Source organism: Macrobrachium rosenbergii, chromosome 3 (genome assembly GCF_040412425.1).
Source record: "Macrobrachium rosenbergii isolate ZJJX-2024 chromosome 3, ASM4041242v1, whole genome shotgun sequence".
Lineage (NCBI taxonomy): Eukaryota > Metazoa > Arthropoda > Malacostraca > Decapoda > Palaemonidae > Macrobrachium > Macrobrachium rosenbergii.
The window spans coordinates 91,980,460-92,003,689 of record NC_089743.1 but is presented as its reverse complement, the minus strand read 5'-3'; the positions used below and the strand labels follow the sequence as shown (position 1 = coordinate 92,003,689).

The window sequence follows — 23,230 nt, the reverse complement described above, 5'->3', positions numbered from 1 at the left end:
AATGTGACAACTTCTTATAAAACGCCAGACCTTATATACAACAAGAGGCACAAACAATGACACATTATTCCCAAAGAAAGTAAGCCATGTCAAAATCCATCTGTTACCAACAAACAATCAGTCATTACACTCTTTTGCACAGTAGGATATTTGTGTGTTATTTACTTTACGGTAACAGTAAACACTTTTATTACCGTAAACCCCTGTATTCGCGTTCTCACGATTTGTGGACTCACGCATTCGCGGGTTTCTCTGTGGAACATGTCTGCCCATTATTCGCAGAAAATTTGCCCATTTGCGGTATTTTTCACTGAGAAATACTCACTAATTACTGTATTTTCATATAATTTTCATGAATAAATGCACTTTTTGTGATAAAACTGTTGAAGTACTCAAGTATAAGCATTTTTAAAGTGCTTTTCTTGTGTTTAAACTATCAAAATGGGCAGTTCTAAGTGTTTTTAGAGGGGTTTAAGTATTCGCCAATTTTAGCTATTCGTGGAGGGGGGGGTGCAGTCGCATTCTCCGCGAATACGGGTTCGAGTTACATATGGAGTTCAATAATACCTCAAATATTCACGAGGTTAGGTTCCAGAACCTGTTGCTGATCAGGAGGAATCACAAATGTTTGTTAGGAGTCATTAAAAATACTAATGAATGCTTATTTCTAGAGTTTTAACCCTAAATATGACCCAAATCATGCTCCTAAAGCACTTTAATTTCATTTAAAAGTTAACTTGATACATTTCCCTTAAAAAAAAAAAGAAATAAATGGTTGACGTAAAAATAAAGTACAGTATCGCCTAATGAGTATTTGCCGAACTACAATAACCCCCGTATTCACGGTTCTGGATTCGCAGCTTCATCTCTTTGCGGATTTTTCTGTGGAACATATATCCACATTATTAGTAAAAAATTCGTCAATTAATGAAATTCTTCACAGAAATATTCACTAATTACTGTATTTTCATGTTACATTTTTCATGATAAATCTATTAAAATATTCATGTATAAGCATTTTCAGAGGGGGTTTTTGGTGTTTTAACTATCAAAATTGGCGGCTGTAAGGGTTTTTAGAGTGGTATCAAATATTTGCAGATTTTAGCTATGTGCAGGGGGTTGCGGTCCTATTCCCCGCAAATCCCAGGGGTCAACTTTAGTGCATTTACAGTTCAGTATACTAATGTACTATACCATTCATTGGTTGCTATTTCCTTTTGCACTTGCAGTAAGGTAAAAGCAAGTAATGAATGGGACTGTAAACTTAATGACTGACATTTTCTTTGTCATTGTCAGGAAGGTAAACTAGGTAAACTTCATGTCACAGAAGTCGCATAACGAAGGTAGAATTCAATAAATAAAGAAAACGTGTCTGTAATGTATGTACTGTATAGGGTACAGGTATTCAATCAATATAGAATTACATAAAGACATATAGAGAAATAATAAGTTGATAAAATATGTGTGCATGCTGTCTATGAGAGAGAGAGAGAGAGAGAGAGAGAGAGAGAGAGAGAGAGAGAGAGAGAGAGAGAGAGAGAGAGAGAGAGAGAGAACAAAAGGTTTTGGCAATTTTTTTAAATAAGCAACTTTTGAGGAGGGCATTGCAAGCTGTTAAGTACAGTAATGAATGCAACAATATATGAAGGGACAATAAAATTAACAAAAGTAACATATGCATTACTCATGAGTGTGTGCTTGCATACATCTACCAAAAATTTAATACAGCATACCTATCAAAATCTTTATAAATGTATGTGTGCAATCACTGGGAGGATTTCTGAAATTAACTTACTAATGCTCGACCTGCATGCACTGACTCTCTCTTTTACACAGACATAAACTCACGAAAGCCTTACATTGCCCAAAACATGTCATGAGCTAGTTGAACTTAAGAAATTGTTTCGCTGTGGCTGAAACCTTGTGTAAATATGTACAGTAATGCATGTTTACTGATTGACACAATAGCATGAATCACATTTCAATTAGGGATATTACTGATTGACATAACAGCATGAATCACATTTCAATTAGGGATATTAATTTTATCAAACTTGGACTTGAATAACAGTACACAATTCATAAGAGATCTACTTACATCACCTAGGAACATTCCCTGTGCTTTGTGGAATTTTCAATTTGTCAGTGATCTAAAACTCAGATTTTGGAGGTTTTTGGTTTCTGAATTTCGGATAAAAGATTCTCAACCTATACTAAATCACTCGGCACTACCTAGGACTTACACTCAACTACTGATACTTTATCCTTGCTCAATTCATTGTGTTTTAATGAACATATGCACATAATTCCTACATCCTATTTATTCTTAATTTTGAAGTAATGATACAATCAATGACTTCCAAAATGATCTGACAGCACATTTTTGCAAACTCTTTATAATACAAAAATAAATTTCTTTCAGTCATTTCATACACCATAACAATCCACAAATACACTGTGCATTTTATTTATGATCACAATTAATTCTTTACGAACAAAACTGCAATTCCACATGAATACCAAACTTGAAAGCTGATACACCATCACACCGGAATAATATGCATCTAACTTTCGTGAGGCGTACCACTGACAACGTGCCTTGCAAAACCCACTGTGGATGGTACTGTCCTTTGCAGCATCCAGCTGCACTGCTCTTTGCATTTTAATTTTTGTGCATTCTCTTTGGTCTCTTTCCACTTAACTGTTCAACTTGTTCAACTATACCTTGCCCTGATTTTCTTCTCTCATTTAAGAAAGATTCTGTGGCTGCTTCTAGACAGGAAAATCTGTTTCGAACTATTTTAACACAGTAACAATGTGAGTATTGGTTGACACAAATGGGATCCAATTCTTTACACGTTTAATTGCTTTCACTGTTCAGTAAAAACTGAATTTCAGAGAATGGCTAGAAAACCATACACAAAGGAGCCATTCTTATTATTCTTTAATTTTCCTGGGACTTTTCGTGCAATCTTGGATGGGCTCTACATCAAGAATAGCGCATAATATCTAAAACATTCATAAAAGTATATTACATAGGCTATATGTTTCATTCTCTGGATATAGCAAGATAATGCAGATTTAAATTAAGCGTATATACTCGTGTAACGCGCTGTCTCACATATCATGCAACCCCCAATTTTTCACCCATAAAAAATTATGTTATCATGTGTCGCATGTATCATGAGAGGTCCTTTTCTGAGAGACCAAATTACAATAGACAAATCTCTTTTCCTCCATCTCTTTTTCCCATCTTCTATATAAATAAATTAAAAAAGTAAGAGAGGTTAATAAAAGTATTGTTGGTAACGCTATACTCGTTGCGTAAACGAGTACAGCCATAAACAACCAAACGAGAAACAGCTATTTTGTTATGAACAACCAAACTGGATAACAATAAATGTTTTGCTTGCATTTCAACCATCGTACAATAATAAATAATTACCTTATTTACGTTACAAATGACGTTAAACAGAATAGGACCGATATATTTCTACATTACAGTACTGTATACCCTCATTCGCTATGGAGAAAAGATCAGCAAAGAAATGTACTACTAAATTTAAGCTGCAAGCTGTAGCTGAAACTGAGAAAACAAAAATGTTCAAGCTGTTAATGATTATAAATCATCGAGCATCGGCAACACGGATGAGACTCCCCTAAACTTCAATACACCATCAAACTCGACCGTAAATAAAATTGGAAAGGGCAAGAAAGAACACATTGTACTGTTGTTTTAACGTGTATGGCAGATGGGACGAAACTTCCCCCCTTGGTTATCTTTAAACGGAAACTGGTGCCTAAACAAAAATTCCCAAAAGGTACCTATCCTCGTTTCACAAAAACCTAAACAATGCAAATGGTGCACGATTGCTATGTTTGTATTTTATAATTCAATAGTAATATGAGAATACTGTACATACAATATTACTGGATACAGTGAAGTAAAGCATAACTTTTTATAAATTTAAAAGATCCATGGAAAAGATGCATACTGTATTCGTTATTTGTATTTTATAATATGATACTAATATGTGAATATTACATACGCTATTTTTATATCCTGTGTATGATGCGACCCCCTTACAATTAGCTTCATGATTAGGTCTTCAAAAGTCTCATGATACACATACGGGCAGTCCCCGGTTTACGACGGGTCCGGCTTACGACGTTCCGAGGTTACGCCGCTTTTCAGATATATTCATCAGAAATTATTTCCCGGTTTATGATGCATGTTCCAGGGTTAGAACGCATTGTACGCCAATCCGACGGAAAAATATGGCTCCAAAACGGCAGAATAATAAAAATTTGGAGGGTTTTTTTATGAAAAACTCATTAAAAATGCAGTCTACATCGTTGTCAATACACAAAGAGCATTAAAAGTCAGGTTTTCTTAGGATTTTTGACGATTTTTGGCTTACGACGCGGTGTAAGAACGGAACCCCCGTCGTAAACCGGGGACTGCCTGTCTACACGTTAATCAGCAAACTGGGTACTAACAGTAACCTGTCTTCTAACCTTCAAGCTTTAAAACTGTTTAAAAGAAACACATTTAAATCACCCTTCCATAATAGAGTTCCTCTCTGCATCCTTCCATAACAGAATTTCTCTTTGCGCTTTGCAATTATAGTGTTACACACAAACTTTTCACCAAATTTGAACAAAATCATTTACAAATAGTTAGCTCAGACAATCAATAAAGCAGTTTTCAATCAAAAACATTTATTTCTAAATACACTCATCAACAATAACACTATAAAATACAGTATAATATTATGGATATTTTAGCATCAGGAAGCCCAAAACAAAATCAAATTCCTAAGAAATCTGTTTCCCATTTACCTCCCTCTTCTGGAAGAAATTTCCTTGCCTATTTGGTCTGTCTGAACATGATAATGCCATATTTGTTGCACACTATACATGAAATAATTTACAATGTAATACAGTGATAGTTATCAGAGATACCATATACAGTAAGCCCCCCGTATTCGCGTCTCACGATTTGCGGACTCACCTATTCATTTTCACTGAGAAATATTCACTAATTACTGTATTTTCATATCATTTTCATGACTAAATGCACTTTTTGTGATAAAACTATTAAAATACTCAGGTATAAGCATTTTTAGTTTTTTTGTGTATGAACAATCAAAATAGGCAGTTCTAAGTGTTTTTAGGGGGGTTTTAAGTATTCGCAGATCTTAGCTATTCGCGGGAGGTGTGGTACACAGCCCCCGCGAATACGGCGGGTTTACTGTATAGCTATAAGTGTCATCAAAATCACACCGCATGCAGAAATTTAAAATAATGTTCCTAAGGGTATGGTATATTCAATGTATTTCTGACCAGTCTCTCAGCTATTTTGTTGAACTGTTCTCGATCATCCCTCCACATTTTTGCTGCATCAACATTTGCACTGCTCTCATCATTTGGTTCTGAAAATAAAATCCATTGTGAAACAGCATGAATTTGGAGTAATCGTGAATTACAGATTCATTTCATTATGTACCTGAACACACACGACGACAATTAAAAATTATAACTGAAAGTAATAAAAAATTAATGCATAAATTCCATCCTGTATACAGCTACTACAAATGGATTCATGTTAACAGTACTATTATACTTATCAAAGAATATCCTCAAAACATGTTGCAATTATCTTGATAGTAATTCAGATGTAAAAGAAGCTTCCCTGGTATTATTTCAGGAACATGACCACATCTACCGCATACTCTGAAATATAATGCAGATGGTGACATCTGTATAAATGACTGGCATGACATGAATACAGCAACAGTGAAGAACCTTGCAAGCTGGCAGAGTTCAAATTTACACATAACAGTTTGATATCTTGCACAGTAGTAGTATGAAAAAAAATGCAGAAAGGACACAAATTTACAAGAAAAGCCCCATTACTCTTTCTTCAGGATTGAACCGCTTCCAAAAAACCAAATGTCCTAACATGTCCTCTTGGTCAACCGTACAAAATCTATATTACTGAATACCACTGACAGCACTACTTTTGCTACTACAAATTTCGTCTCACATTAAAATAAACCCAATCTTACTATCTCTACCTCCAATGCCATTTACAGCACCCCAATAACACCCACACATTCCCATTTGCCACTTACTTTACTTCTAATGTACTTAAATTTGCAGGAAAAGTTTAGGAAAGAATATCAGCCTACACGGGGGAGCTCGAAAAGCAGAGGACCTTACAAAAACTTCAGGGGTTGGTTAACCTCCAAGAATTCATTAAAGACTTGGACTTCTCAACCTCCAGGAGTTCATGGTCTAACACCATGGATTCTTCTAGTAACTGCTGGTGTGATCACAATGGTGGCAGTTCTGGGAGACTTTTTAGCAGCTCTTTAACAAGTCATTTAACAATGCTGCTCTTTTTAATGTCTGGAAGTCGTGAAACACCCTTTAAACTTAAAATTATCTTGGGATTGTTATCCTGACAATAATCACAAATTCTGTGACTGCCTAAATAGCATTTAATGCCACATTCCATTAAATTTGATGCTGCTCTTCAATTTCTTCTTTGTCATCTCTCTCCTCTTCAGCATCTAGTACCTCTCAACTTGACAAATGGTGCATCACAGCACCCAAATAACAATGTCTTGCTCTGTCAGTTAGTTTAGGACTTTGGTACCGGTACCACTTCCAATAGGCAGTCCCCGGGTTATGTCAGAGTTCCGTTCCTGAGGCGTAACGGAAGTCAGGAAATTACGTAAGTCAGAACACTGTATTAAAAAATTTATAAAAATGAATAAGTTATGAATTCCTTACCTAAACAATTTATAAAAATAAAAAAAAAGTGAAGAATTCCTTACCTAAACACTATCTAAAAATGAGAGAGAGAGAGAGAGAGAGAGAGAGAGAGAGAGAGAGAGAGAGAGAGAGAGAGAGAGAGAGAGAGAGAGAGAGAGAGAGAGAGAGAGAGACTGTTTGCCCAGCATCCTTCACGTCAATAGGTTATGATGATTGACGGTTAGGCCTACGTCTCTCTCCCGCTTGTCATAACAGAAAAGACTGGGAATGCCACAGAACTATGCTAAAATTTCACCTAATTTACTATATTTTCCAAGTTACTGAAATGCAAAAGGTGCAATTTTGCATGCAAAATATGAAAAAGTCAATGACAAAGTAACGTCCTGTTTATCTATAAAACTATACAAAACAAATAAACATATATGTTACATATGCATAAAAATCTCTCTCTCTCTTATCTCAGAGAGAGAGAGAGAGAGAGAGAGAGAGAGAGAGAGAGAGAGAGAGAGAGAGAGAGAGAGAGAGAGAGAGAGAAGACTTACATCAACCTTGGGAAAGAAAGGATTTTAAAATAAATTGATTTTCTCACCCCTTAACAAACCTTCCCGGTGGCTTCTCACCCCTTACAGCTACACCGCTCAGAAACTAGCTCCAGTCTTTTGACACTTACGGCGCCATAAGACTGAAACTATGTAACTTTGGAACATCCGCTGTAACCCGGATCCGATTTTTTTAAGAATATACAGTATCTGAAAAGCGTCATAAGATCAAAATGACATAAGTCGAGTCCCACATAACATGGGGACTGCCTGTAATTTGTAAATTTCTTAAATCACTGCTACGCCTAATTCCTCCAAACTCCTCAAGGTCTTCATCTTAAAATACTGCACTACACCAAGATTTCCATCTTTATTTTTACAATGTTAACCTCACTGAGTGAATTCAAGCAAGAACAGCCATAAAGACTGCATCCTGAATCCTAAATTCCTTTGGAAGCTCATCATGTTAGGTGGAATTCAACAATTTTCATGTATGGATTCTGAAATGTATTACATTTCGCCCATATGGTAGAATAAAATGGTCACATTTAGTCCCAAATTGTTCCTATTTCAGTTGAAAGATGCAGGCCCTAAGGAACAAACACACACACATATGTGATCTGTCCCCTAGAACCCTCTCCACCCACATGAGACAGTAAGGTCATGTGCAATGTGAAAAATCTAACAAGCCCTGAGTGGGTCTTGAACTCAGAACCAGCAATACAAGACAGCCACAAGTTCATTCACTGGAGAAGAAGAAAACCACCTTGGAGTCTGCAGTTTTTCACATGTTCATTGGGAGACAATGAAACCAGTACCTAAATCATCCACTGCTCACAGGTCCTTATATTTAGAAACATTAAAGAGTAATGGATTTTATGCAAACTTGGTTAACCCTTAGCAGCATTTTCCTATCCTTTACTTTATAGTAATTGTATTTCAACCTGAAATTCAGCACACATTCTAAAATATCAGTTGCCTGTCATTTTTTGAAACTCCACTATTAAATTTTAGTCATAAAAAATACATTTATAATCAGCACCTTAGGCAGATTTACACTCTAAAATCAAACATTTAGTTTAAAAAATACAGGCACCTTCAGATTTACTACAAACATCACATCAAGTTATTAAGAACTTTCATCAGCTCAGGCCTAAACTATTTACACATATCTGTATTTGGCCTGTGTCTGAGAACACATTTAAACATTCCAGAATTTTTTCAGATCACTGTTAAATAAATATTTCTTTCACTATGGCTTTGTATTTGATCATTTAAAACTTTAATTTGGTGTGGGTCCTCCTGCTTAAGGCTTTCCTGTAACTGGAAACTGTATGACTAAAATTTTACCCTACCTCTGTAACCAGTTAGAAACTGATGTTAAGTTAGTAACTTCCCAGAAATTTACCTATCCTTGTAGGTACAACCATGAAAGGTAAAACCACTTACCTAACCTATACAAATTATAAACAATCACTCTTGAAGTACAGGCCCTTATTTAGTAAATCTGCAATTTCTGAGTTTCAAATCTTCCATAGAATTATAACATTCCTTGCCCAATGCAAAAATACAAATAATAAACAACACTTTTTAACGAAAAACCAATACAGGCAGTCCCTGGTTTACGACAGGGGTTCTGTTCCTACGCCGTGTCATCAGCTGAAAATCATCGTATGCCGAAAAATCGTCGAAAATCATCAGAAATCCAAAGAAAACCTTGCTTTTAATGCTTTGGGTGAATGGAAAATGATGTAAACTGCATTTTTATTGCATTTTTTCATCAAAAAAAAACTCTAAATTTTTATTATTCTGCCATTTTTCAGCCATGTTCCTTCTATCGGATTGGCGTCGTAACCCCAGAACACGCAACGTAAACCGGGAATAATTTCGGATGAATATATTTGAAAAGCGTCGTAACCTCGGAACGTCATAAGCCGGACCCATCGTAACCCGGGGACTGCCTGTACTGTACACAAACATACTTACCAGCTAACATTGAAACAACAGAAAGCAAAATTTTCTCTACACTCTGCACAGGACTCCACCTTTCTGCACTAGATTCATAGCCCATTGGATCATCGCCAGGAGCATGGAGGATGGATATGCACACGCGACCATCAGAGTATACTGCAATCAAGAGAGGTTTATGAAATACTGTACTGGTATTTTTATACCAATGACGCAGTTCTTGCATTTTTATAGCAGTAAATTTTAACCTAATATAAATTAGCAATATCCCAAGAGTATAAGAACGTTTAGGAGACCAGACGTCCTATGCAAACAACAATAAATTCCCAAGTCAAACAAAAGACATATTTCATCACTTCCTACAAAAATTACTGAAAAAATAAACATTCAAAAGAGACATCTTATAAAAATATACAAATCAGCTTACTAAATCTGCAAACTACAAACCCCCTATAGACATGGGAGCTGAGCCAGAAAAAATAATGCTATACCAAATCCCAAAATCACCAAGAAAAAAAGAATACCCAAATACAAATATCTTAATTATTCACTTTCTATGAATTTGCATAAGAGCCAACCTGCCCTCTTTTCTGTGCTAAAGGATACACACCCTCAAAAGCACAAATTCACTAAAAGTTTTCATACTGCATAATCATTCATTAGTACATACAAAAATTCTCCAGCTTTTGGTACTGTATATCAGTGACATTACCTACTAGTCTCTTATTCATGACCTCATAACTATGTTTATGTTCTGCCCAACATTGTTTCTTCTTCTTCTGTTTATTGCTGACCCACCCCTCCCTTTAATATGTACTTTCCTATTCTTCTTTTCATCCAAGAATACTTCACTGATAATATGATCCTGTGGGCTACTCTATCATCAATGGAACTCCCTGAATACAAGGCTGACACGATCATCCACCTGTTTTTCCAAACTTCCTCTCTTATTCCTTCTTGGGCTTTCTTCAACTTCACTTTCTAGTCTGAAGTAGTTGGTATATTATATTTTGTGTTCGTCATCTCCCTCCTCAAATTCTTCTGCAAATACATTTTGCTTTTTTCAGTTTTTTTACATTCCATGTCTCATCTGATATCCAAAGTTTTGACCTTGTTGCCCCTTATTGCAGTACTTTTTCAGCTGACTGATACACATTCCTGATATAGTCCAATCCCACTGATTATCAGGACCTCCTCAGACATGGTTTCTCAAATGCAAATCTATTCTGGCATTCAGTTACAAAATCCTTACGATTTTCATCTGCAAGCACCTTAATTGTATTAAATCTAGATACTCAGTCAATGAGTTACAGCTTTAGTGCAGAGATAAGATTTAAGATCACAGCTGACATCTGGTCTTCTATAGCTTCTAACATACTTCAGTGTTCTTTTTTCCCTTAATGAAAAGTTAAGTGATAGTTTTTATGTATCGAGTGATGTCAAAAGTGCATTTATGGACGTCCTTATATTAGGAAAAAGCATACCTTCCATCATAAGATTATTCGCAACACAAAAACTAATAAATTACATACGACTTCCATTTCCATTCTCATACAGGGCTTCCTTGCCTATTACAGGTTCTGTATCCTCACTGTTCTTATCCACTTTTGTATTCATGCCACCAACAACACTTACACCCCTTCTTCTATTTCATCTATAACATTCTGGTTCTTTAAGAAATTCACCTTTCATTTCTTCAGGAGTTCACTTGTTGGTGCATAGCATGCTATAATACTGCATTTCAAGTAAAATGTGTTCCCTTGGACTTCTTTTTTATGCAATGCTATATACTGTTATATTATACAGTACACGCCCGTATTCACGGTCTCTCAAAATTCACCTATTCGTGTGTCCTTGGACTATATTTTCATTCATTTTCATGACTAAGTGCAATAAAACTATACTCAGGTTTTTTCAGAGTTTTTTTTGTGTTTGAACTTATTATTTTAAGTATTCGCAGATTTTAGCCATTCGGTTTTATTAATTATTTAGTACTTGTATAGGTTTTATTAATTATTAGGTGTCTGCACTGGGTCAGCCACATAAATTGCAATCTTGGCTTAGGTTCAGGGTACCCTAGCACAGTTAAGCAGAGGGAACTGCCCTTAGCCACATCTTGCTCATATTCACTAAACATTTCCATATCTAGAGTATTAGCACAGATAAACAAGAGATGACTGTACTGCACCAACAATATGAAACTGTATACTTTACTGAACAGTACTGTACCAGATAACATATACCGTACTATAATCAAGTAATTATTTTTATGCATGAAACAAAAAGCAAAGATATAATGAAGTCTGACAACTGAGACTTTTTAATTATCCGTTCCGAAATATCAAACCAGTACCCTAATGGAGACTATCCCTGAAATAAAGAAAAGTTAGCTTACAATGCAATTTATGAATTAAGACCTATGACACCTTTGTTACCCATGTCTTCGTTATAATTCCTTTTGAAAGATAAACTAATCAGCTTTCAATAAATTATCCTTCATGTTCACTGAAATGCTTTATACATATGCAGTAATTTAGTGACATGTCTACATAAGCTAATTTAACAGTTCATTGCAAATAAAAATCAATAAAACCATATAATGGAACTCATAAACCTTTCCTTTCAGTCCATCACTGTAAAACTCAAAAAGTACTTAAGACAAAATAAAATTAAGATTATTTGATACATAATTAAGTAAAATAATTTTTATTAACAGTACTTACTGTTAGGATGAAACATTTCACAAGTAAATTGCATCTTAGGAGGTGACAACGGATAGTCCGGGGGGAAAATTAATTTAGCTGGGAAGACTCCACACTCGAAACACGTTCCTTCCGGGCCCCTGAAGTTTGGGATACAACACAGAATAAAAATAATAACAAAGTGAAGATAGCTTTTAGCTTTTTCATTACAAATAATTATAATCTATAACATTCATAAAACCCATCTAGATATTTTAAACACTGCTCACAAAAATAAAAATATCTTCCATCTTTCCATAAATGCAAGTCCTCCATAACTGCAAGTCCCTTACTGTAACCATTCTGTTATAACCAGTATGGTATGTTGTCATTACTTGAATTATTTACCAAACAAAATAATCTTGTATCATTCATTATAGTATTTCAAGACTACTTGAACCCCCATCACTTATTATGGTATTCCATAAATGTTGTTCATTGCCTCACTGAGCTGAATTCAGTGAGGCATTTTCCTGAATGGTAAAGAAAAAGGCCTTCGGGCACTTGGTAGCCTTTACGGTCCTTAGAAACAGAATGCTCATACACCGTTGATCTCCCAACGAATCAGGCAGAATGACAGAAAGTTGTAAGCCTAAGACTTGAATCGTGGATGCGAAAGATGTCTCTTAGATGCAAACAGCATATGAAATTCCTAGGAGGTCACTTATCCAAGTACTGACTAGCCCCAACGTTTCTAACCATGGATGCAAAAGATGTCTCCTAGATGTCAACAGCATCCGGTGTTCCCAGACCCAATCGTTGCTAAACTTCACTGACTGGACGAGAAGCAATATTTTCAACACGGTATGGATGATAGCTGATATGCCCACAGTCCATAAAGACAGACCCCTAAGTCCATAGACAAGGGAGAACAAAATAAGAATATATCCACGAAAACAATCAAGGAGAGTTGTTATCGGTCAAGTTGCACTTACATATTATGCCTTCAAAGCAGACACAAACGTGTCACATTGCTCGTATGTATTATTCCTTCTAAGCAGACATAGATGTGTCATGTTGCACATACGTGTAGCAGACACAGACATGTCACGATGCACGTAAGTATTAATCTTTCCAACGAGGCACAGACAAGTCATGTTGTGTATGCATATTCCTTCCAAGCAGCCACAGATGAGTCACGCTGCACGTATGTATAATTCCTTCGAAGCCAACACAGGCGTTGCACAAACTTATAAGGGCTAAAAATGACGAATCCAACAATAATTTGCATTTTTCCTAATATACAAACCTACAGCATCATGTGACACGAGTATCCTTAGGCGCATATGCACAGACGGCTATGGTAGACTTGCTTTTAGAGAGTAGCACTAGCTATAAGAGAGGCCCGCAGGACCACCATCCCCCAATTTGTGAATAGCCGAGGGAACCGTGATATTTCGGCCAAGATGCATGAGAGAGAGATCGGGAAAGAGGGGAGGCATGAGGTGGGAAATTAAAAATTCGCATGATGTTGTGGGTTTGTATGTTAGGAAAAATACAAATCATTCTTGAATTTGTCATTTGTTCCGACACTGTTTACAAATGCCACAACATCAAGTGATAGGAGACTCATAAAGAGGAGGGAGGAAGATCTCTCCATAAACAAGCAAGGCCAATTACAAGTAACCACCAAAAATAAAACATTTTTAAAAGAATAATACTCACTCTTTAAAGTGATGTGACGGAACATGGGAGCTCTACGTTCAAACGGAGCCAGATGGTCCTATCCCGTGAACATCACATGCCGGACCCAAGTGATAATACGGAGAAGAGACGCTCAATGAATGCGAACAGAGCTAAAAGATCATATCTTTCACACCACTTGTTGAGCTGCCACCACCGGGCCTAAGGAGAAGGTGTCCAGTGACTTACATGTGACATCTTTCAAATTAAAAGACATGAAGGTGGTTTGTCTGTTCCAAACTCCAGTGCAGCGGATCTGTCCCACAGCATAGCTCTTCTTAAAGGCAACTGATGGGTCAATACTCCTGATGTCATGGGCCCTAAAGTGTGTTGGTATGGTAGATACATCATGTTCCAAACTATAAGCTTTGCTTATTACTTCCCTCAGCCAAAAGAAGATCGTGTTTTTGGAAATCTCCTTTTTAATACAACCTGTGCCAACGAAAAGTCTACATTGTGCTGGTCTGAGGTAGGCCGTATGCTTTAGGTAAGCTTTTACTGCGCGTACAGGGCAAAGCAACATTTATTCCTGATCGTTATCCACAAAGTCCTTAAGAGACAGAGTGAAGAAGCCATCAAATCTTGGGTCATGAGACGATGGATTCTGGGTCTTTGCGATGAAGTCCGGCAGAAAATTGAAAGCCATTTCCATCCATCCAAGAACTCTTTTAGCAGTTGCTAAAGCTAAAAGAAACACTGTTTTCAATGTTAAGTCCCTGTCTGAAGAAGTTCTGATTGGTTCATAAGGGGACCTGGAGGTTTCATATTTCGAGGAGAACAACTTTTCTTAAAGTGTTTGATCATATCTGAGATCTCCCAAGATGATGCCAGATCAATATCTCTAGCTTTGAAAACTTTGGAAAGGGCTGATCTATACCTTTCACATCCTAGACGGAGAGGTTTTTCTCGTTCCTCAGAAAGAGAAGGAAATCTACTACCTTTCTTACAGTTGTTTTGAGGGGATGTAGGTCCCTCTTACTACACCAGTCCAAGAAGACTGACCGTTTCCCTTCATCCAGAAGGAATATTTCTAGAGATAACTAATAGGCAACATTTCTAGATATCATTCTCTATACCATATATATCTTCAAGCCATTTATTGATTCGATGTCTTTAGGCACTTTATGGCTCCCCGAAGTTGAGAAGTTTGCTGGTCTTCTTTCCCTCACAAGACCAACCACATCAGGAAGCAAAGGGTACCATAACATCATGGGACTCATAAAAAAAAAAGCTGGTTCTTTGCTCCAAAGTCAGGAATAAAGATAACAACGCAAAACATAGTTCTTGGTGGGGAAAGCCTAAAATGGGATTCCATGCAATTTGCTGACCATCTGCAAAGAGCACAAGCCAGGATATTCATAACCATACAATTATAATCCTTAAAAAAGCCTGAATCACAAGTTCAATTGGCCTCCTTAAAGATTTCTTTAGGGCCAACAAGAAACTTCCTTTCTAGAAATACAATTGTCAAATGAATATCTTCAGAAAGTTCTGAAAAGTCCCCAAGTTTCAATCCTGATCCTCAACAAAGCCCATACATTAGCCTGACTCACAATGCTAAGTCCTTTAATCACAGGTATAAGATAACTATAGAGATCTGCAAAATTCTTGCAATTCAACTGACAGCCTGCAAGACACTTTACTGGGTGTAATTTCTAACTACTAAATACTGTAGAGATACATGTTCATTATGACCTCAAAACCTAACCTGCTATCATTTCATACCTAATGAGTGATACAATATTAAGGATTATTCAAAACAATCATCATAAATCCTGACATTTTTTGTCGACAACGAGAAGAAAGTTGCTTTATCTAAATTGTGAATGATGAAGTTGGCCTCGCTTCTGCTAACCATATAAATTCAGTTGCAGGCTCAGCTCTGTAAAAATAAAATATACTGTAGTGTGATTATGTACTAAAGGGATTCCCTGCCAACAGGAATATCAATTTAAGAGTCTCTCTCAAGCCATCCTTCGTGAAATGGCTATCTCTCAGATATCTGATCCAAGTACTGTACATTATACAATTGCAAATTGTAGAGAAACCTAATTTACCTGATTGCTAACCATTATGCTACCTCAGCACCACAACCCATTAAAAAAATAAAATCATATGTTGACACATTTCAAAATAACCAAAAATTGTGACCCCATTAAGCATAAAGAAAATAAAAACTAACTTAACCCACTTTTGGAGCATAATGTTCTTGAAACATCAAAAAGGTATCAAGGAACTACGCTATGACGTTTCTCAAACGTCATTTACCATTTATGACTCTTTACAGTGGTTACAGTTCAGAGAAAAGATAAAAAATTTCTAGATACTTAAGATTTAATTAAAAGAAACTCTAGCATAACATCAATTAAAAAAATTTTTTGAGAATATGAATCAGAGTAAATTGGCACTGGGCAGTAAAGAGAATCAAGGGTAAATATTCAAGGAAAAGGCTATAAAAATTATGTGCAAACAGAAGACAGTGGAATAAATTAATAAAAAGGGATAATAAAAATCAGACTCCTACAGCAGCTGAGAAAAGAATGGTCATGGTTCTTCCTTTTCTCTTTCAGAGCAACAGCACCCTTTGCAAAGGTACACAAGGTTATGCAGTAACTGTATGGTGAGATGAATCCTCACCATCATTCCAGCATATCATGCAGTCAATTGCCTACCCCTCTTTATTTGTTTGGACAGCACAATGAAACAAGAGGCATAGAATAGTAGATCAGATACCTTCTCATTCAAACAACAACACAGAATTAATACATCAACGCAAATTTGTATAAGATTTACTTACATGATGAGCGCTTCCCATTCAAAAAAGTTTTCTTCATTGGTAGGGCCAGCAATTATTCCTTCTGGGGGATTCAGTGTCAACTCTGAAAAGATTCATAGTATTTCAGTGACTAAATACAGTATAAGAAAACTAAAATTATAGTCACATAAACCTCCAATGTAGTTTTTCACCAATAAAAATTTGGAGAGATAATCTTCTCATATTGTCTATGTCTCACAAACATAATAGATGTAATGGCAAAACAAAACAATATTGAATAAATGCAACTGCATGGCAAGCCTATTTAGCCAAATCTAGTTCTTAAACTCATTCATGTACAAGTTACCATTATCATATTTACACTGCAAGCATTTTCCTGATAAAATTTATGATTTTATGTTTGAAATCTGAATGAATCTCACAACTATTGTTCAAATATAAGTGCTAACACTTTTTCACATTTTACATAATCTTTGTATCACAGTGACAATCAACAATTAATTATTAAATAACAATACAGTATCACCTGGCTTAACCTTTCACCTCCCTGTATGTCAAAGACCATACATTCAGTAATCCCATGTTAAACTCTAATTCCCATATCTGTGCCACACCTATGAACACTTTTCCCAGTAAATGGGTATATACAACTGACCACATTAAAGTGCAAGTGCTCATATAAATGATCATTTTCATGATAAAATTATTTTTGGATACTACTTACCTACTGTTGAAGTTAGCTTACATCTTCTCCCCATCAGGTGTAAATTGGCATTTAAAAAAATTCAAATTACGCTTGGCTAACCTATTAGGACTTTGCAGTCACCTGTTTCCCACCAGGTGGTGTCAGAATGTTTACTTTTGAATCAGATTTCTTCATGACCACCAAATATGATGTGGGGAGGCTGGGTGGGTTTCCATTTTAACAGTAGGTAAGAATCTGAATAATTAATTTTATCAAGAAAATTCTCATTATTTGGAATGAATCTTACCTACTGTTTAAAGTTAACTGACTACTACACTGAATGAGGATGGTGGGTTAATGCAACCAGAGAAACAACGTTCAGTCAAGCGAACTCAAAGCTTTTTAATGAGGAGAAAAAAGCTTCTCAACATTCCAGCCTCTTGTGTGATCCTTATTGGCAAGTACTGTAGCCAGATGTTGGAACCACAACAGGGTGTAAGACCCTCGTAGCAAGACTTGTCAGAGGATACCTACAGGGAAAAAAGGACTCTATCTTGTAGAGTACTAGTGACCATAATCGACAGTCCAAAGCTAAAGATGCTACCACCTTCATACATGAAGGTATGCTCCTATACACCAATGTGCACCTTCAAGCTCCCAGATTCAAAAGCAGGATTTCCTAACAACTAACAATAAGATAGAAAGCAAGGTTTCTATCATATTTGGTTAAGGAGAAAGCATCACCGCCGTGAATGAAAGGACTAAGGGCTTTATACCTCATGTACTGTACAAACACTACACTACACTGTTTGTGTTAGGAGCCGAGCTATTAAACACTAAACAGTTTCCTAGCTTGCTCTTTCAACTGTTCACCCACTCCAAAAGGCTCTACTTCCGTGATAACGCATCTTACCATAATCTGTGTTAACTTATTCATTTTAACAGGAGCTGAGGTAGGAGTAAACTAAAGAGCACTAGTTAACTGATTCATCTTCAGCAAATGGAGGTGAAAACAGAACCACACAAGCTATGCACCACTTAAATACTATAGGGGAATCAACCAAAAACATGGCTGAAACTCCTAAAACCTAAACAGAGGAACTGAGATGGAAGAGGTGACAATGCCAGAACATCAGCAATGACGTCACGGAATGCCGGGAGACAGTACCAGATGGAGTGAATGGGCATTTGGGTGGAGAAGGTAGAGGATTCTTGTATGACGTCACCATGTAACCTTGATGACAGTGGGTGTTGTTGCATGGATAGGGAAGTTACAGGTTTCTTGCATGACGTCACCATGCAACCGTGACGACAGACGGTGTCGTCTGCCAAACCTGAGGAAGAGGAGACTACCTGACTGGAGACCTTGCCTTTTTCTGATGAGTTGGTCTTGAATAACAAAGGTTTTTCCTAGGACAAATGAGGTAATGAAATGATGCTGCTGGACTCTGTCCAAAGGATAAGGAAGTTTCTTTGCTGGCCTGAGCAACTCTCTTGAACTGTCTTGTTGTCATCTTATGTAAGAATCAAGACTAGCAAAAGACCATTCTAAACTGCCCAGAGATGTAGGGAGTTTACCTTCCTACTCCCTAACATCAATGTTCCTCAAAATGGCCCCCAATCTGCCTCTGAGACATCTGAGGACACAGAATGGCCCCCAGTCTGCCTCCAAAACATCTGATTACAGAGTAAAGGTTCTTGAGGACTACAGGCCAACCCATTACAGGTCTAAAAAGTGGTAGAAAATTGGCTAACCATCTCTCTGTTGGAAAACCCCCACCAAGACAGAGCTGATCTTCATCCCTAGATAAGCAACTGACTGGGTCAGAAAAGCATAGTTTAGTTAACATAGAACAAAAAACCTTTCCTGAGGTTCTTCACCCTCAAGGTCATCATAAAAAACCCTTTGGTGAGAACGAGCCAGTCGTCCAAACAAGAGAGAATTACTGTGATATCAAGCAGATGACTCCATACTGCTAAAACTTCGACTTGCAGAATACTTTACTTCAACTGAAGGTGTACCGGGAAGTGGAAGTATGTGTCCTATGCATTCACAGAAATTATCCTTGACCCTTCTGAAAGACTGCCAGTAGCAAACTGAAAGCCTCATCGAAAAGGGAGGCATATGAATAAACTTTTAAGGCAAGAAATGCCCATGGCTCGATGGCCTCGTTGCATAATAACTGTCCAATCTATCTTTCCAAACTCTGAACTTCTCTGTGTGAAGAGTCTGGAGAGAAGGATATCAAGAAGATGACAGGGATAAAAGAAAAACAAAGGTACAAAGTATCTTTCCCTGAGAACCATCACTACCAAAAGTTCGACTTGACACCTTGCCAAGCACTTCTGAAAGTCTGCACATGGCCTACAGAGGATCCACACAGCCTACTTGAACTGGGAGTTCAAAACATCAGTTAGGGTTACATGTGTAAATTTTTCCACTTAGAATGTGAGCCAGAACACTACTGAAGCAGAACTTGAGAGTAGTTTGGGGGAATTCTACATGGAACTGACATGTAAAAAAGGCTGTAGGGGCAGGACCCTAGAGGGAAGACTTCCAAGGTAGCTCCATGAATCTAATATCCTGATTTGAGGCATAGCAGGTGACAGTCTTAAACACTTACGGGTTAAGGAGACAATTGAGCCACTGTCAAAAAACAGCTACTAATGGCTGAGCAGGGCTACTTAAAATGATTTATACACAACTGTTTCTGTTACTTTACAACTGAGTTGAGAAAAGGAAAAATACATTCCTCTCATAAGCCTCGGAAGCAAGTCTATCAAGGTGAGGTTAGAAGTCTGACGCATCATCAAGAAACTCTGCCTCTTCAAGACTACTTCTTCTTCTTCTTCTGCTTCTTCTTCTCAGCTTGTTCCCATTTTTATATGGGGTCGCCTCTTCAGGACTAATTTTATTATTAACTATTATTATTAAAAGTACTACAGTATATGGTGACAGTGGTGTAGGATGTAATATCTGTTACAGATTGACATATCCACCTCTACGTCCTAAAGGTTGGCCACAAAGCCATTAGGCCAGTATTTATTTTTGGGTATGATAGCCTAACCTACGGTGCTCAGGCCTATGGTACCCTAGCCTAAAGTATTGTAAACATGGGATAGTTTAGCCTATTGTATTGTATTTTATTTTACCTGCATGCCTTATAAAATGTAGCCTACAAAATGGGAGGGGAATGTAGACAGAGCAGGCAAAACAGTAAAACAGTGATACTACACAATAACATATATCTACAGTACATATGTATATACTGTATACACATATATACATAGGCCTATCTACATATGCATACAAAAACATTGTTGTACATATATATGCATATTATATATATAAACATATATTACTCTTGCAGTAATCGAGCTGTAGTACTAAAAACAAAATACTCAATCAAAGGTACTTCCACTTCACAATTAAGCCTAAGTACCTGACCTATAAGAGATGACTTAGGCTATATCGTATGTAAGTCCTAACCCAGCTCTAAGCCACTTCAAAACTGGAAAAGGTGCAGCATCATTCCTTGACATTTTCCAATACTACACAAAATTCCATCATCTCGTACCTTGACATCAAGAAAACCACACTCGTGCCTGAGCTAGGCTAACGTCGGCTACGGGTCATTCTGCAAAACCGAAACATTGTTTCGCAAACTCTTCCTATACAGCCTAATGCTTTCATCTTTGTTTGTTGTAGCTGATATAATGCAAAAAAAAAAAACAGAAAACAAGCACAATAATGTACAGGAGAAATTTATCCAGAAATCATTGAAACATAACAATGCCAGTTCACACCGACTGTAGAAGCAGATGGCATGAAGAATTTCGACTTGAACATAAAGATTCTGACACCACCTGCGGAGACAGTCCTAAAGGGTTAGCCAAGTGTAATTTGAATTTTTTTAAATGCCAATCGCACCTGAGCGTGAAGATGTAAGCTAACTTTTAGTAGTAGGTGCGAAAGGATGTGCAGAGCGAACATTAAACAGCCAGGCAAAATATCTAGGCATTATACTAATGTTGACTGGCTCAATGAGAATTTTGTGCACTGATTCACTTATCGATGAGGAAGAGGTGGAGAGGAAAGGGGTATCACATGACTATGGTGCGAGTCACAAAAAATTCACAAAATTAATTGGCCTCCATTCCACAGCTTACTTCCTAAATTGTCTTAATATACAAACTTAACTCATGTAATGGAAGATATTGCTTTCATTGGTGTTTCCTCCACCCAAAACCCTGGGTTTTTTACTGTGGTCCCCATAATTGTTAGATGTCAGGGTAATTCTACAGAAAAGCTCTGTGGGACGCGTGTTTAGTACCAACCAATTGGAGATGAATGTAAAAACATAAACAGAAGACAGTAAATTTGGTATTTCTAAGTATTAGCTCCTCACAGACTGTATGGAACGGTTCTGCGAATACGAGAGAACATTAGGCAGCCATATGTTCAAGAAGGGACTGGCTAAGGAAATCCATTATAAAAGGAACCACACTAACCTAACATACCCTAACCTAACCTAACCCAGTAGGCCGCATTACTTAGCCAGGGGGGGCGGAGCCTCTGGTGAAGGAAACTCCAATTTTACCAAAAGTTCCCCTATAACACTGCGCATGCGCAATGGCAAAAATATAATCAGTTCTGAGGTCAATTACAGGTTAATTACAGTCGAGCAACAAAGAGTAAGGGTAAATTCTTGATAAGCGACCAAATCACAATAGGAAAAGTCAATTTCCAAGGAAAACCCGAAGCGGAGTTCTGCCGTTCGCAAATCATCTCACCTGCACTGCATTAGGGCTATACCGGAAACAGAAACTAGCCTAATAGATTAGCCTAGTGGTAAGGGAAATAGAAACGAATAGATTAGTGGTAAGGGAAACAGAAACGAGTAAATTAGAGGTAAGGGAAACAGAAAGAAGTAGATTAGGGGTAAGGGAAAATTAACTAACAGATTAGACTAGTGGTAAGGGAAACAGAAATGAATACATTAGCCTAGGCTAGTGGTAATGGAAACAGAAACGAGTAAATTAGTTGTAAGGGAAACAGAAGCAAACAGATTAGCGGTAAGGGAAACAGAAACTAATAGGCTATATTAGCCTACTTGTTAAGGAAACATAAACAAATAAATTAGAGGTAAGGGATACAGAAACGAGTCAATTAGAGGTAAGGGAAGCAGAAACGAGTAAATAAGAGGTAAACAGAAACCAGTAGTCAAAAACACAGAGGGTTACCGTAAGTGGCAGACTAGACCCTATCGCATGCATTACCTACTAAACACGACCTACATCACTCGCGCTCCGCTTAAAACATACAAAAAAGCTATTTCAAAATCCTACTAACGTTTGTACTCTGTCATTAACCGCTTCAGAGCCCTGCCTGCCATTGCAATCTTGCAAAATTGGCCTCGATTTCCTAATTCCTATGCGACAGTTTGTTGACACTTCGCTCAGCTGATTCTTCTTCTTCTTCTTCTTCTCTCCCAGCTGATATGGAAAGTACTAACTAGAAAGCGTATTCTTTTTCAGATCTGGCACACCAATATGGACTATATATACTAAATTTAGGACACGTCACTCGATGCAAACTGAAGGTCAGTATCGAGCAGGATACCTGTTTTGATATTTTGCTCGTCATCCGAGTTAGGTTATGTAAAAAAAAAAAAAAAAAGGCCAGGAGTGTGGTCGTCCTTCACAGGGAAAGTCCGTTCCTTCATCTAAGCGGTTTTTTGTTCTGCTTGAAAAGTAGCAATAACGGTTTCAGAGAAAGATTTTTTTCTCTTTTTTACCATATTTCGTTATTAAAGCGAGTGTAAAGTTCAAGAAAATATATATATATATATATATATATATATAAATATTATTTAATGTCAAATATATATATATATAATATGATGCTACAAATTTGTTATCAAATTCACGCTACTTGAATATCTGACGGGGAATTTATAAGTGATAAATGGATCGGTACCCGGCAGTACCGAACCATTTATCACTTATAAATTCCCCTTCGTTGATAATTCCCCATCGGGGATATTCCCAAAGG

The 23,230-nt window shown here is 37.0% G+C and overlaps 1 protein-coding gene across 1 annotated transcript; it reads right to left on the bottom strand.

The window, feature by feature from the left end:
* Window positions 1-1,476: 1,476 nt before the first annotated feature.
* Ubc7 (ubiquitin conjugating enzyme 7) lies at window positions 1,477-22,691 on the bottom strand. Its single transcript, XM_067085558.1, has 5 exons — window positions 22,529-22,691; window positions 16,512-16,593; window positions 12,014-12,132; window positions 9,309-9,449; window positions 1,477-5,435 (listed from the first exon to the last, which is right to left on the bottom strand). The coding sequence occupies exons 1-5, from the start codon at window positions 22,569-22,571 to the stop codon at window positions 5,314-5,316; spliced, it is 507 nt and encodes a 168-aa protein (XP_066941659.1). The 5' UTR covers window positions 22,572-22,691; the 3' UTR covers window positions 1,477-5,313.
* Between the last annotated feature and the right edge of the window lie 539 nt (window positions 22,692-23,230).

Excerpts from the sequence above, each read along its gene's own strand:
- Ubc7 (XM_067085558.1), bottom strand. The coding sequence starts at position 22,571 with ATGGCAGGCAGGGCTCTGAAGCGGTTAATGACAGAGTACAAAC. Across the intron at positions 12,133-16,511 it reads GAATGGGAAGCGCTCATCAT|GGGCCCGGAAGGAACGTGTT; the intron begins GTAAGTAAATCT and ends CCCAAACTTCAG. Across the intron at positions 5,436-9,308 it reads TGTTGTTTCAATGTTAGCTG|AACCAAATGATGAGAGCAGT; the intron begins GTAAGTATGTTT and ends TTTTATTTTCAG.